The sequence below is a fragment of the Erigeron canadensis genome, chromosome 7 (genome assembly GCF_010389155.1).
Source record: "Erigeron canadensis isolate Cc75 chromosome 7, C_canadensis_v1, whole genome shotgun sequence".
Classification (NCBI taxonomy): Eukaryota; Viridiplantae; Streptophyta; class Magnoliopsida; order Asterales; family Asteraceae; genus Erigeron; species Erigeron canadensis.
In genome coordinates, this window is record NC_057767.1 from 7,432,384 (window position 1) to 7,448,203 (window position 15,820).

Below are 15,820 nucleotides of genomic sequence, written 5' to 3' on the forward strand. Positions count from 1 at the left end.
CATATTCGAATTTCTTTAAGATACAATCTATATAGCTACCGTACATCGTACAAGTATTAAAACTAGTTATAGTTATAAATAGAGATTCCTCACTGTATTTTTTTAATTATCGACTCCTCACTGTATTTCTAACTTTAAGAACTTTAAAAATAATATAAGTTTTATATGATTTCAATCAATTTTTTTAATAAATCTCATTAAAGATCGTGTCCTAGTAATCTTACTAATTATGTGCACATAGTACGAATATAGAAAGACACTCTTTTCAAATTCATTGGAAGCACTCGAAGCACATGCCAAGCTCTAATTTCTAATGTCATAAGATTATAATATTAAGTACATAAAAAAACATGTATATTAGATGTTAAATTTTTTGTTTAATGTATTTAAAACTTTATATTCAATTCAATTTTTTAACATAAACAAACATATAATCATAATCATATGTAATATATAGTCAATTCGTAGTATTGAAACTAGTTTAAAACAATAAAAACCGGTTTCTAGACCCATTTTATTACATCGAATGTTTTAAATTTTAATTTTCTAGTTTTTAATGAGCCCAATAAAGAAGCCCAATCTTTGTAACATAAGTACATAAAGGGATTTGTTTGTTAAACTTTGGGCTTTGTTACGATTCATGTTTTCTAACCTGTTTATAGTTTGGTTATTTTGCTATCAATGATTCAATATCTCTGTCATCTATACTCCATTAATAAGCAAACTATCCCACCCTCTTTCAACACCTCTACATTTAAAATGTCTTTTATGCTCTCCTAATTTACACTACCCTATTTTTTCTCCATCACGCTCATTACACACACATACATTCATCCGATTTCCGATTTTCTCTCCCTCCCCCCTTTTCTTTTTCATGAGATCCGGCTGGGCTCAGTTTTGGATAAAATAAACTAGGAAAAAACGTGATTAAAAACTAGTCCACGTTTGACCCAAAAACGAGTTTAAACCGGTTCAAGTTTTGGTCAACCCTCCGATTTCCGATTTTCTCTCCCTCCCTCCTTCTCTGATTTTCTCCCCCCATAAACACCATCCACCACCGCCCCAAAACCACCATCAAATCACCATCCACTGCCACCGGCTTATTTTTTTTTTCTTTTTCATCGCCGCCGCCCCACAAACCACCATCAAACCACCGACATTTTTTTCTTATTCCCCGCTGCATCGCGCGGGTATAACGCTAGTTTCCAATAAAAAAACCCATTTTTTTTCCTAGTCACACTTTGTTCTGACCAAAACTAGTTCAGTTTTTAGAAAACGTAACGCTTTGAAATTGGTTTGAGCATAGTATTCTGACCGGTTAAAGGCTGGATGAGATCCGGCTGGGCTCAGTTTTGGATAAAATAAACTAGGAAAAAACGTGATTAAAAACTAGTCCACGTTTGACCCAAAAACGAGTTTAAACCGGTTCAAGTTTTGGTCAACCCTCCGATTTCCGATTTTCTCTCCCTCCCTCCTTCTCTGATTTTCTCCCCCCATAAACACCATCCACCACCGCCCCAAAAACTACCATCAAACCACCATCCACTGCCACCGGCTTATTTTTTTTTTCTTTTTCATCGCCGCCGCCCCACAAACCACCATCAAACCACCGGCATTTTTTTCTTATTCCCCGCTGCATCGCGCGGGTACAACGCTAGTTTCCAATAAAAAAACCCATTTTTTTCTTAGTCACACTTTGTTCTGACCAAAACTAGTTCAGTTTTTAGAAAACGTAACGCTTTGAAATTGGTTTGAGCATAGTATTCTGACCAGTTAAAGGCTGGATGAGATCCGGCTGGGCTCAGTTTTGGATAAAATAAACTAGGAAAAAACGTGATTAAAAACTAGTCCACGTTTGACCCAAAAACGAGTTTAAACCGGTTCAAGTTTTGGTCAACCCTCCGATTTCCGATTTTCTCTCCCTCCCCCCTTCTCTGATTTTCTCCCCCCATAAACACCATCCACCACCGCCCCAAAAACTACCATCAAACCACCATCCACTGCTGCCGGCTTATTTTTTTTTTCTTTTTCATCGCCACCGCCCCACAAACCACCATCAAACCACCGGCATTTTTTTCTTATTCCCCGCTGCATCGCGCGGGTACAACGCTAGTTTCCAAGAAAAAAACCCATTTTTTTTCCTAGTCAAACTTTGGTCTGACCAAAACTAGTTCAGTTTTTAGAAAACGTAACGCTTTGAAATTAGTTTGAGCATAGTATTCTGACCAGGTAAAGGCTGGATGAGATCCGGCTGGGCTCAGTTTTGGATAAAATAAACTAGGAAAAAACGTGATTAAAAACTAGTCCACGTTTGACCCAAAAACGAGTTTAAACCGGTTCAAGTTTTGGTCAACCCGGTTTCTATTTCGTTGACCAAACCCGGTTTGGATTCGGGTCGGCCAAAACCCAAGCTTTATAAACGGCTATCAAGTTGGGTGATGGATCGAGTTCCTACTGTGATTTCGCTCAGATCCAGGAACTGTTTTGTTGCTAACTCGCTGTGTGGATTATGTGACGAGGCAGATGAAGACATCGAACATATTATGTGCTCCTGTAGGATTGCAAACGTGGTTTGGGGACTAGTTGGGTCGTGGTGCAAAACTGGTTAGCCCATCCTCTTCTCAATCAAGGATCTGGTAGATTTACATAAATCATCTGGGCTTGGCAAAACAGGTAGAAAGGTGTACAAAGGTGTCATTCGGGTTACGTGCTGGTGTTTATGGAAAGCAAGGAATGATAAAAGGTTCAACAACGTCGAGGTTTGCTCGGTGAAGATCTTCCACAATGTTAAGTCTCTTGGATATTTTTGGTATAAGAATAGAAGTAAACAGGCTAGTATTAGTTGGTATGATTGGGTAAATTTCAACTGTATACTTACGTTGTAACTATATTAGTCGCTTGCGGTTTTGCAAGGACTTGTGAATACATACTTAATTTTCAAAAAAATAAATATATACTCATTTATTATGAACTTTTGGAAGACGATACATATTTCCCACACTATCATAACAACTTAATTTATTATTATTTTACAAAAGTTTAGATGCTAGAAAATACATTAATTAGAAGTAGAAAATAACTACAAAACATATACTTCGTATTCGTAAGTAATTTACAACTGACTAATTAAAAGGAAGTTAGTTATAGGTTTTAATGATACGATTTTCTCATAGTTCCTTAAGAATATGACTTATTCTTTGGCTTGGTCTACACATTGCTTCCAAAGGTTCATTTTTGGGCATAATTAGACCTTTTCCTTCCGATAAACTCACCAACTCTTCACCAGTCCTTTTCCAATCAAAGCATTGGATCAACGATGCCAACGCTAACCACACGACTTGAGTGGCAAGCCCTGACCCTGGACACTGTCTACGGCCCATACCAAATGGTATAAAGTTATACCCCTCTTTTTCCACTTTCTCAAACCTTTCTGGCTTAAAACTTAACGGCTCGTCCCATACCATTGGGTCCCTATGGATAGCCCATGCGTTTACCAACACCATCGTGCCACGGGCAACATCAAAACCCCCAATGGTGCAATCTTGTGATGGCTCATGTGGCACCAATATTGGTGCCGCAGGAAATAGTCTTAGTGTTTCATTGATGATATATTGGATGTAAGGTATATTTGGAATATCGGTTTCTTGTACCAAACGTTCATGTCCAAGATACGTATCAAGTTCTGTTTTAGCTCTCTCTAGTACATTAGGATGGTTCAATAGAAGAGACATAGCCCATTCTATCGTCACTGATGAAGTGTCCGTCCCCGCTAGTAGCAATGTCTATATATAAAGAATGCAACGGTAATAACAAGTTAATAAGATCCACAAGGAATGTAGAGATACTTTACGACGATAGTTTGACGTATGTCTTTTTCTTTTTTTAATTTGTAACGGTCAAAGATTGAACCGTGACTTTTCCTTGCTGCCGATAATGCTAGAGTGGCTGGCAATTGAAAGTCTGTTTCATGGATGTAAGAAAAATTTTAAGACAGGACCACTAAGGTATGCAAAAGTCTTAAAAGTCATGCCACTTGCCTATCAAGTTGTTACGTGACATTTAAATTGTTTGTTTTCGTATCACTATGTAATTTGGATAAAAAAAAATAGTATCAAGTTTATGAGGATATGTTGACAAATTATTAAAAGTTAGGATATCTTTAAAGACATTTTATATGCATTGCAATTGATAAAGTAGGCTATGAATTGAACATTATATATATACACGAGTACATACCAATATATTGCCTTTGATTATATCATCCGTGTAGTATTCCGGGTTCTGTTCCTGCAAAGAAAGCAAAGCATCAATGTACGTCTTGTCTCTTCTCTTTTCAGACGAAGAACCGGCCCATTTACTTCGAATTTCTTCAATGAGATTTTGTGTAAATTTATTGGTTTGATGTTGTAATTTCATCATCCTCTTCTTATAACCCTGAAAATCAATCCATCTTAAAAATGTAATAAAATCTCCAGGATTAGAAGCCCCACTAATTTCAAATACATCCTTAATGACTTTCTTAAACTTATTAGCTTCCTCAAAGTCATCTACTTGTGTCCCATAATATCTTTTATTAGCAACCATTCTCATAATTATGTTAAATGACAATCCTTGAATTCTTGACCTCATTTCCACTTTTGAAAAACCATGAAAAGAATCTTGGTGAAGATTCTTGATTAATGATCTAACCTCATCTTCTCGAACACCCGTGAAAGATTTCATTCGAGTTGTTGATAAAAGTTCAAGGGTCATAATTCGACGAAGGTCTCTCCAAAGATGACCATAAGGTGCTGAACCAACTGTGGTGTGGTCATACTCAAGATACTTGCCACTTAATAAAAGTGGTCTATTGGCTAATATGATGTCATTTTTTGTGAAACATTCTTCCACGGCTGATGATGAGGTGACTACAAGAACGGGCCGTGACCCGAATCTAAGAGCCATTACGGGACCATACTTGGAAGAAAGTTGGTGTAAGACTCTATGGATTGATCCATTTATTAAATGAAGATGGCCAATTATTGGGATGGAAGGTGGACTTGGTGCAAGGTTTTTGATCTCTTTTTTGTGTATCCACATTTTGAAAATAAGAATGAGAGAGACCAAAGATGAAAGAAAAATGAAGAATTGATGAGTTTCATCCATGGTTAATTTGTGTCTGTGTTTGGTTATGGTATTCTTGGTAACATTCATGGATTGGATATTTATAGATAATTGAGTACTTTAGGTGCCTTCCCAAAAATAAAGATAGCATGCTTTCAAGACGTGGCTAGGGGATGCTCAGCCCCTATACAAGGCTCCAACTAGTACAACTTTTTAATTTTAAAGCTTAGATTAACTTTGATTTTTTAATTTTAGTTACCTATCAAATTATCAATTTTCAAGCGATCAGCACCTTTTAATGTTAAATCCTGGATCGACACCTTTTAATGTTAAATCCTGACTCTCAATGATCGTTTTAAAATTATGTTTCCTTTTAATTGTACTGTATACACTTTACACAAAATATAAAAATACTAAATTTTTTAACACTAGCATAAATTTTTGTTATGATTTTGGAACCAAAATTCCAAGTTATTCATAGCATAAATTTTTTAACACTAGCATCATATTCATACAAAGTAACGCTAATTACTATATTGTTATAATTTTAAAGAATTTTTAAATATTTTTTGCTATGTTTAGCATGTTGTGAGAGCTTTAACACTTTTGTTAATTTTTATTTCCCATTTACTTATTAAAACATATCTATATAAGTTTGTTTACATATAAAATTAGTTTTTGAACCCAGGCGTTGTCCCAGGAAATATAACGATATGTAAAACTTACAATGTATATTAGATCGGTGACATATGTGTAAAGATAAACGCAAAAGTGTATCGTAAAACTAAAAACTTACAACGCGGAGAATAAAAAGTGGTTCAAAAGACTATTTAAAACTAATACTAATGAATATACTGCCAAATAAATAAAAAAATCAACGTTAAGTAAAAACATGAAAAAATCAAATATGCACGTTTAAATCGAAATATACAGCGACTTGGCAGCCTACTTGCTACCTTTGTTGTTCCTAAGGCTCCCTTAAATGTATATATCTACCAATAGACTAAAACATAAGTGAAATGTTCTTGAAACGACATGTGACGTAATCCTTGGTCGACGTGTGTCCTTTTAATTTATTTATTATATTAAATTAGTTTTTTAATTGTATATGGATTCAATTTTATTAATAGACTTAGATTTAAACCTCAACTCTTGGCTTATGAATAAAAAACTCATTATAACCTTATTAAACTGATTATTTTTACGTTAATAAAATTGTCTCTTCTTCTTTCTATATTTTTCGACTCCTGTTACTTATAAAGTTATAAGTTATTAACATGACTTAAAAAATTTGAGTTTCACAAGACTATTTGTCGTCATCCACTATGTTTACAAGTTTCGATTTTGATGTAAATGTAAAAATTTAAGATAAATCTAAAACTTTAACTAAACATATATTATATTTATCAATACTGTTTATTATAACTTTTCTTCAATCATCGGTTTACTTTAACCACAATTTATTTCATACCCACGAATTGAGACGTATCGAATTGTTTATGATACAATTTATATAGCTACCGTACATCGTGCGGGTATCGGGTCTAGTATATTAATATAATAGTTGATTGTATTTGCGTTCGAATTTCAAAGGCCGGTGACTTGTATGCATGTGTACGTGCGCAACTTCTTGTGGACCAAAATGTTAAGATAAGATAATACAAATTTACAGAGTAAACACCAAGAAATGTGGTGTCACTGCTTACGACTATTTTTCGGTTTCACAAACCTTTAGTAGGGAATCGATAATCAAATATATTTATTATGGGTATCTAATATTTAAAAATATATTTTAATCACCATTTATATAATAAAGTATGTATATGAAAATATGAAAAATATTAAATCCAATTCTTGAAGCCTAGGAGAATACACTGAATGCGTATAAAGAATTTGTATAAAGAATTTATATCTTTCATATTAAAACCATATTTTTTTAGCTTTATAATAAATGTCTAACTATTTAATAATTTTTAAGCTTTTAACTATAAACTTTGGGGTTTTGTTTTATAAAACTTATAAAATATGTATGGTTTATAAGTTGTAAATGATTAATCCTAGATTTATCAGAATGGGGATCCCTTTTAACAAATTTAGCGTTGACTGATCACTTTTACTAATCACAAGTATAACGGGGCCCAAGTGATATTATAGTCTGCATTTCATTTTTCATATCTTGTAGCCCAAGTATTTCTATGACATGTTTATTTTAGGCTTTTGTTCCAATCCTCATTAGGCCTCTCCTTATAAGTACCGTTTTTTCCCCACTTTTTTCCCACTTTTTCCGTTATTCATCAGCTTTCTCTCTCCAAAAACACCCCAAGAACACTCCCCTCCTTAGGCCAATACTTATAAAGCGTCGGTTGGGCGTCGGATGCGCTAGACGTCCCGGACGTTACTAGCACCACCGCGTCTAGGCGCTGCGTCCGGCGGCTGCTTCCAATTTCGAACGCGGTAGAAGTGCAAGTGGTGGGTCCGGCTTGAGCAAGTTTCCGTTGAAAAAAAAAAAAATAAAGATTTTTTAGTTTTGTGAAAAATAAAAATGAAATAATATAATAATGGATGAATAGTGTTAGAAGTGGGGGTTATAAGGAGGGGTTGTTCTTGGTGTGTCTGGAAGTAATGAATAGTGTTAGAAGTGGGTTAGAAGTGGTTCCTTATAAGTATAGGCCTTATACTACCCACTTCTTCCCCACTTCTTCCACTATTCATCTATTATTTAATTATTCCATTTTTCTTTTTCACAAAATTAATAAAACACATTTTATAATTAAAACAAACACATTACATTTATTATAAAATTAAACATTACACTAAAAAAATAAAGTAAATAAATTGTGAAAAACGACATTATTAGCAAATTAAAAACTAGACATCAACGTTGACGGCCGTGTTCAGGGAGGTTCCAAACATGTTCGATCAGAGCATTGCGGAGTTGATGATGAGCCATTCTATCGCGAAGCTCCCCGTACATACGAAGCTGCGTTGAACACCTTTCAGTTCACGTACGGGTTGGGAGTGTAGTATTAGCTATTAACTATTCTTCAAACTTTGTAATTGCACGGCCGTTATCTTCAACGATCATGTTGTGCAGAATCACACAACATAACATGATCCATTTTATCTTGTTGGTACTGTATGGCCGCGCATATTGTTCAATAATCTGCCAACGACCTTGAAGAACCCCAAATGCTCGCTCGACATCCTTTCTGGCAGCTTCTTGGTATCTTTTGAACTTGGTGGTTTTCAGGTCCATCGGGCACTTGAATGACTTAACAAGAGTAGCCCATTCTGGATAAATACCATCTGCTAGGTAATATCCCTTTGTAAACTGCTCCCCATTCACCGAAAACTCTACTTTAGAAGCCCTGTCTTGTAGCAAATCATCGAAAAAATCTGACTCGTTGAGGACGTTGTTCGAACTAGCAGGGCCAAAGTAGGCATGCCAGATCCACAAATCATATGAAGCAACCGCTTCAAGCATGATTGTTGGATGTCCCTTGTCGCCTCGGGTGTACTGCCCTTGCCATACCACTGGACAGTTCCTCCAACCCGAATGCATGCAATCTATGCTACCAAGCATCCCCGAAAAACCATGAACCTACTCATGTTTGGCAGTTAACCGCTCGATATCTGCTTCTGTTGGCCTTCTCAAGTACTTGTGTTGATACAGGTGTATCACACATTTGCAGAAAGCGTCTAAACACTAATAGCCCGTATCTTGAGCCATCTGCAAGTACTCATCTAAAGCATCAGCCTTAAAGCTATACGCTAACTGGCGTATAACAGAAGTACATTTTTGGAAAATGTTGAAACCGGGATGACCATTAGCATATGTCGCGTCTTTGTTGACGAACTGAAAGTGTTTCTGTAGCGGTTCACTGCTTTCAAAGGAGTTTATGTCTCGCACTATGCGCAGAAATATTTCCTTTCGCATTCGGAACCTTCTACGAAACATATCAGGTGGGTAAGTTGGTTCTGGCGTAAAGTAATGATCGTATAAAAGCTTTGCGGCAGCCACGTGATCTCGCGAGATCACCCTTCTAGTAAACTTGGGTCTTGAAGAACTTGACACTTCTTGGTTTTGGTTTTCTTCTTCATCAAAGATAACGTTAAGACACACACCTATGGCTTGGGGATTAAAAACAACATTCATTTGCGTAATAACATTATTGATTACTTTGTAATCGTTTGATTCGTAATCGTCACTAGAGGATGATGATGATGATGATGAACCAGACATTTTTGGTAGTAGTGTGTGATTGAAATGCTTTAAAAGTTATAAGAAAGGATATGTTTAGATTGTTGTGTTTTGAAATGGTAGTGTAATGAGGTTTAAATAGGAATAAGAAATTAAAAAAAAAAACTTGAACCAACTAGCCGTTGGTTTCAAAATTTGGATTAAAAAATGTTTTTTTTTTATTTGGCAACGGCTACCTAACTTTCGGGACCCACACATGCATTGCCGCTCGTCTACAATTGGGAGAAACACACAAGACACAGGCCAAGACGCAATGGTGCTAATAGCGGCACTCCCAGGACGCGGGTCGGACGCTGGGAAACGCACGTATAAGCACGGGCCTTATGCTTAATGAGAAACGTTTTGAGAAAGTCGACCCCTAATTTTATGGACATGCAAGGAAGTCGACCCCTAATTCTTAATGAGAAACGTTTTGAAATCGAAAGAGAAGTCAAAGTTTGGGTCTTTCGAAACTAAGTATTTCATTCGTACATACAAAATAAAAGAAAAAAAATAAAGAAAGAAATTGCTCATTGTCATTTTCTGCGGGTTTTGAGTCCTAATACTTTGAAAGTATATGAGGAAGGTTATGATGTAGACAAATCTTACCATACTAAGGTAGAGAGGTTGCTTCCAAGTTTTACCTAAATGGTAAAAAAGGACCTCCGACCTTTTGCATATATATATTTCATTCACACACTAGTTTTAGGTCTCGATCTATCCCAAACCATTAATTTCAATAATCATTATACAAATTATTCAATACATAGCAAATTAAACTAAATTACTACATAGAAGAAAAAATGATAAATAAAAGTATAAAATGCTAAACATGTTTTAACACTGTAAGAAGATAGTGCAACAAACATTAGGTTTTAGCATATCTATATTATATGTTTAAAACATTTAGATACATTAGATATATGTTAAAAAAATTAGGTTATTAATTGTTATATGATGAAATTCATTATATCTAAACAAACTGTTTTTGCACTTAAGCCTTATATATCGACACTTGAAACCCTGTTTTTTCTAATATCATGTTAAAGTTGCATCATTTAAATGTGAGAGAAACAGTTTTCCAGCTTATAACCATCTTACTTTGGTTGGATGGTCATCAGCCGCCATTCTTTGGGGGAAACTCATATTCAAATCTTGTCAAAAGCATGATTAATTTGTGACTAATTTAACTAATTTAATACCTTAATATTATCTTTGCTGGGGAATATGTAGGTATCAAAAAGATACATGAACTAAGAGGTTCCATCAATGTACCCTTTTTCATATATATTATATTATACGAGTAATATTTTACATGATTATTCTAGTTTATATGGAGTATACGAAGTATAATGATTATGTTATGTTACATAACAATACAACAAGTCGTGCACTCGTCCTTCAATAGTAGTTCAACACTAGCAAAGTAGCAAAATTAAATTATTGGATATATTTTCTTTTTATTGGATATATTTTTCTAAGAGTGCAGGCGTAAGCTATAAATATCTTTTTTAAAGTTAAGCATCCCTTATACAAAGTGAATGTATGTTGTTTACACAAGGTTTCGAATATGTTGATTTAGATATAAAAACTGTGGCAACTTCAGGAGTTTAAGTGACGTGGTCATTAGGAGGTGAAATACATAATACCTTGCGAGTTTAAGCATCCTTTTATGTTTTCCACTTTTTCTGGTAAGACTTTCAGAAAATTTTTTTGTTCTCTTTTGATTTGTGTCTTGTTAGGTTTTATCTAGTAATGTTTGAATGCCACATAAAGTCTAATAGACGTACATACAAAGAAAGTGTTATGAATAAATCTAATACTTTTAGAGAAAAGATTATTTAAGAACTCAAAAAAAAAACTCAAAAATTATTCTGGACCACATATTTCTCTTATTTTTCTCTCTCTTCAGTTAAATAATAAAATTCATCCAAATCATTTAAAATATTTTATCTCACAAACCGTAAATCGTTAGACAAAAAAAAAAGTATGGGTAATCTTAAAATTTCGTCCCCATTCATTAGAGATCCAATTCGATATACTTTTAACGACTTTTTAATTTTTGTATTTTTTCCCCTTGTACTTGTATACCTACACATGTGTAGGATCATTGTTTTCACATGTAAATTAGTAAATGAACATATGTACACAACAATGAAGGTTAAAGGCGGAGCCCGTTATTCCATGGCGGAGTCATGGTGGCCAAAGGGCGGAGCCTGTTCAGTCCATGGCAGAGCCATAAAGGCTAAGGGCGGAGCTCATTAGGTGAATCACTCATCACCGGTCACCCCCTATGACCTATCACCCTCTATAATGTATCACACTATGACTTATCACCCTCAATGACCTATCACCCCCACCAGCTTTTGTTTATGAATATCCTTAAGGACGAAGCCCGCTCTGAGTCATAATTTTTGTTCAACCTACACACGTGTAAGTACAAAAAAGAAAACAAAAATTAACAAGTCGTCAAAAGTATATTGAATTAGAACTCTCTAATGAAAGAGGACGAAAATTTAAGACTACCCATGCTTTTTGTCTCGTTTAACGATTTACGGTTTGTGAGATAAAACATTTTGAATGATTTGGAAAAATTTTCATATTTAATTGAAGAGAGATAAAGAATGTGTGGTCCAGAATTGTTCTTGAGTTCTTTTTTTATGAGTTCTCAAAATAACTGACCATAATACTTCTAATACTATCTTATAAAGTATTTTGCCCCTTTTTTTTAAGAAAAGATGATTTGAACTAACTAAAAGTTTTTCTTATTCATTAATTTAAATATCTTTACCTAATATACCTATAATACCCTTAAATCTCAACCACCCATCTTTTTCTCTCTCCTCAAATCTCAACCACTAATTTTTTTTCTCTTCTCCGTAAATCATTTTATTTCTATAATTCATTCAAAATCTTTTATCTCAAAAACCGTATGTCAATAAATTATAAAAATTGTATGGGTGTTCTTAAAATTTCATGCTCTTTCATTAGAGATGTCATTTGATAAACTTTCGCCGAATTTTTAAATCTGATGACGGAGCTCATACGACTAAGGCATTTAGCTATCATACTCTATGACTTGACCTATCACCCCTAACATTTCACCGCCGTAACACGCATGCACTATCTCTCGTATAAATTTAAGTGCCACATAATTAGGAGACTAAGTTTTGGAGAAGACACCATCATTGTTCATTATATCGATATAAAGACATATATCGATGATATTAATAATACAATATTTCATTTTCTAGGGAATATCTTAATTGTATAATTTTCACCACTCACTAAGTCACAAGTCACAACAGAACTTTGATTAATATTGATATGGCCTTATGCGATCTCATTCTACACTTCCTTGGTGGGTTGGGCCTAAATGACCCAAAATGTTTTGGGCTTAAATGTGACTCTTTCGTTTTTCTTATATAAACTCTTTCTAGTGATTTTGAAGCGAAGGTGCTATACAGCCTATGCTGGACAAGTTAACCGAGGATTATAATTTACTTCCACGCCATTTGATTCAAAGATTCTAATGGTAAATTTGATTTTCATTATTCCCTAAAAACACACCCAAATATACTAACTTTAATTAAAAGAAATAAATTTTGTTATCAAATTGGTCGAGAAAAAGAAACATTGGCTCCGTGTAAGGCATCCTGCTGAGAGACATTAGCTAATATAATCTACCCCTCTTTGCTTATGATTCAATAATTCAAACTCATCGTATCTTTGAATCTGATCTCCTTTTTTTGTGGCAAGGTTGAACACGGACAATCCAAACCGGCCCAAACTACACTATCTACACTAACCTTTTAATTTTGCAAAGGTAACACAAAATCCTTACATACCACTATAACGAGTTTTATTCCCAGGCCAGTTGTTTATATTCACTAATCACTAATCTATAATCATTAGTTGTATTGTTTTTTATATATATATATATATATATACGGGTTGTGATCATTTGAAAACTAAAAATTTCGTGAAAACTAGAAAACTGATTAAAACATACTGTGATCTGAATATAACACAAACACATTGTGTTAAGCTCATATCACAGTGTGTTTGAATAATTTTCTGATTTTCACGCTTTATCTAAAACACACTGTGGTTTAAAATTTAACACAATGTGTTTTTAGATTACACAATAAAAACACAAAACATTTGTGTTTTTAAAAACACAATTAAAACACATTATGTTAAATTCAGATAAAAGTGTGTTTTGACAACTTTTTTCTGGTTTTCACCAAAATTTTAGTTTTCAAATAAATATTTTACATATATATACATACTTATGTGTATAGTTTTAAATCTTTGTTTATAACTACTATAAGTTTTATTCCCAGAGGTTTATCAGGGCCAAATCCTCAAAAGCCCACAAGGGTATGTATGGAGATGCATTTACATTTATCTGAAAGTGACTGGTTGCATGAACTTAAGTTGATCGAGCATGACTTTGGATTATTTTGGTAAGTCAAATTTGTATGTGTCAAAGAAAGTCTTGGCTGTGCAAATATTGCTAAAACATGTTATATATTGACATATTGTAATCCATCTTTATTTAGTCTGCTATTGACCCATATAATCTTTTTGTTCTTGGTCAAATTTATGTATATATGGTCAAAGTCATACCATACTAATTCCAACTTCCTATTCAGCAATTACCCATTTTCTCCATGTGTTTTTGATCCTTCTTATCATTAACTCTAATCTGAAATTTCTTCTAAAAAACACTTGTCATTAATTTAAGGCAGAAAAAGGATATGGACCATTTTTTTTTTTTTTTGAAAGGTAGGATATAATATGGACCATTTAACCGGACTAATTCATGCCTCTTGTAAAAAACTCTATAATTCTTAGAATAATTAGGATATCTCATTACGTGTTTAATATTATAATATAAATTAGGATATAATGTGGACCATTTAACCGGACTAATTCATTCCTCTTGTAAAAAACTCTATAATTCTTAGAATATTTAGGATATCTCATTACGTGTTTAATATTATAATATAAATTCTTAGTTAAGTAAGATGATAGTTTTTAGATTATCATTCGATTTGAAAGCAACCAATTAAACAACACGCAACTGGAAGTTCGAAGCCACGAACGAATCTGGCAAAAAATAAAAAGAGCACCAAACAACTAAAAACCCACTCGAACACACAACTACCTACATGTATGAAAGCATATTAACCCGATAAAAGCCATTTAAAATGAAAAAATTTTTCTTCCGTTTTCATTGTAGTCTCATAATTTTGTTTCCTTAACGAACTAAGGTTCCGGCAGGTTGCGTAAGAGGATATTAGATGAATTGGTACATGGTGGAGTCTGAGACTGATAGGTCTTGAGTTCAAAACCGTGATGTGATGGAGACAGAGGTTTTCTCATAATGAGTTTTCTCTGGAATTGGGGTTGGGTATATGAAGAGGCATGCCGCTGAGCCCAAATTTGCCGTTAAAAAAAAAATTTGAGTAGGAATACATAACCAAAGGTGTCAATAAAAACTACGTTTTTACAACGACTAGAAATCTACAAAAAAATAAAACGATACTATAGAATGAAACACTTTAGTGTTGTTGCTCTGGCTCATCTCGAACATAATGTCATTCTTATGTTTCCATAAAAACCAGCAACAAACATATATACATATGTTAAAAATGAAATTGATCACCTATTAATTAACATAGTGTTGGTATGTGATCACATTATAATAAAGGCATGTTTGAAAATAATTTAAGCCTATGGGGTCACACGAAATGACACGGTAACTCTATACTATTAATTAGTATATTAGAGTAATATATTAAAGGGTTAATATTATTTAATTAATTAAAAAGGAGGTGTTTAAGTGTAATTAGGAATTATTGTTGTTTCCTAATTCCATTTGATGGGGGCCGAAAATTATAAGGCTTGGAAAGCCTTTGAAGTTGCTTGCCCATCAAATTTAAAACTCTAACTAATTAGCCTATAAATAGACGGTTATTCCCAAGGGTTTTTAACATAATTACACAAGCAAAAACTCTTCTCTTCTCTCCCTCTTTAGTTCGGCTGAAACCCATCTCCAAAGGGTTTTTGATTTTTAGGGTATTAAACAAAGGGTTGTTTGGTTCATGATTCGGGTACTAACATACGGTATAAGGGGGGTCTAGTGTGAGATAGTAGAGGGGTTTTACTTTAAACCTTAAACAATAATAACAATCTTATTAATAATATTATTGTAAGTTTTGCACAAAGATAGATGCTTCAATTCTATCTTTGTTAATTAATTTAATTACATATTCGATTCTTCTGTTGCGCTTACTCATGAATGTTTACTTATAGAACGTTGAGTGCTCATAATATTTGTCATACTCGTAAAGGTTATGGTTATAGAAAGTTGTAATAAGCACGTTTATGGATGTAGACTATGATTTTAAATTTTATCTATCAAAACGTTTTTATTTTATTTTATTTTATTTTATGTACTTGTAAGAG

The 15,820-nt window shown here is 33.8% G+C and overlaps 3 protein-coding genes across 4 annotated transcripts; all 3 read right to left on the reverse strand.

Moving 5' to 3' along the window:
• Positions 1-2,991: 2,991 nt before the first annotated feature.
• LOC122608068 (cytochrome P450 81Q32-like) lies at positions 2,992-5,156 on the reverse strand. 2 transcript variants are annotated; one of them, XM_043781154.1, is made up of 3 exons: positions 4,690-5,156; positions 4,237-4,434; positions 2,992-3,782 (listed from the first exon to the last, which is right to left on the reverse strand). In XM_043781154.1, exons 1-3 carry the CDS (start codon positions 5,143-5,145, stop codon positions 3,168-3,170), a joined length of 1,269 nt encoding a protein of 422 aa, XP_043637089.1. In that variant the 5' UTR covers positions 5,146-5,156; the 3' UTR covers positions 2,992-3,167. The 2 variants fall into 2 exon arrangements, with proteins under 2 accessions (XP_043637089.1, XP_043637088.1); XM_043781153.1 differs by having other exon boundaries at positions 4,237-5,156.
• A 2,984-nt stretch (positions 5,157-8,140) lies between these two features.
• On the reverse strand, positions 8,141-8,686 carry LOC122608886 (protein ALP1-like). Its single transcript, XM_043781959.1, has one exon. The coding sequence runs from the start codon at positions 8,684-8,686 to the stop codon at positions 8,141-8,143; it is 546 nt and encodes a 181-aa protein (XP_043637894.1).
• Positions 8,687-8,809: 123 nt separating this feature from the next.
• On the reverse strand, positions 8,810-9,346 carry LOC122608887. Its single transcript, XM_043781960.1, has one exon. The coding sequence runs from the start codon at positions 9,344-9,346 to the stop codon at positions 8,810-8,812; it is 537 nt and encodes a 178-aa protein (XP_043637895.1).
• Positions 9,347-15,820: the final 6,474 nt, after the last annotated feature.

Bases quoted from the DNA above. Each gene is read 5' to 3' on its own strand.
- LOC122608068 (XM_043781153.1), bottom strand. From the start codon at position 5,145: ATGGATGAAACTCATCAATTCTTCATTTTTCTTTCATCTTTGGTCTCT. The intron at 3,783-4,236 runs GTATGTACTCGT...CTTTATATATAG, and splicing joins TAATCAAAGGCAATATATTG to ACATTGCTACTAGCGGGGAC.
- LOC122608886 (XM_043781959.1), bottom strand. From the start codon at position 8,686: ATGCTTGGTAGCATAGATTGCATGCATTCGGGTTGGAGGAACTGTCCA.
- LOC122608887 (XM_043781960.1), bottom strand. From the start codon at position 9,346: ATGTCTGGTTCATCATCATCATCATCATCCTCTAGTGACGATTACGAA.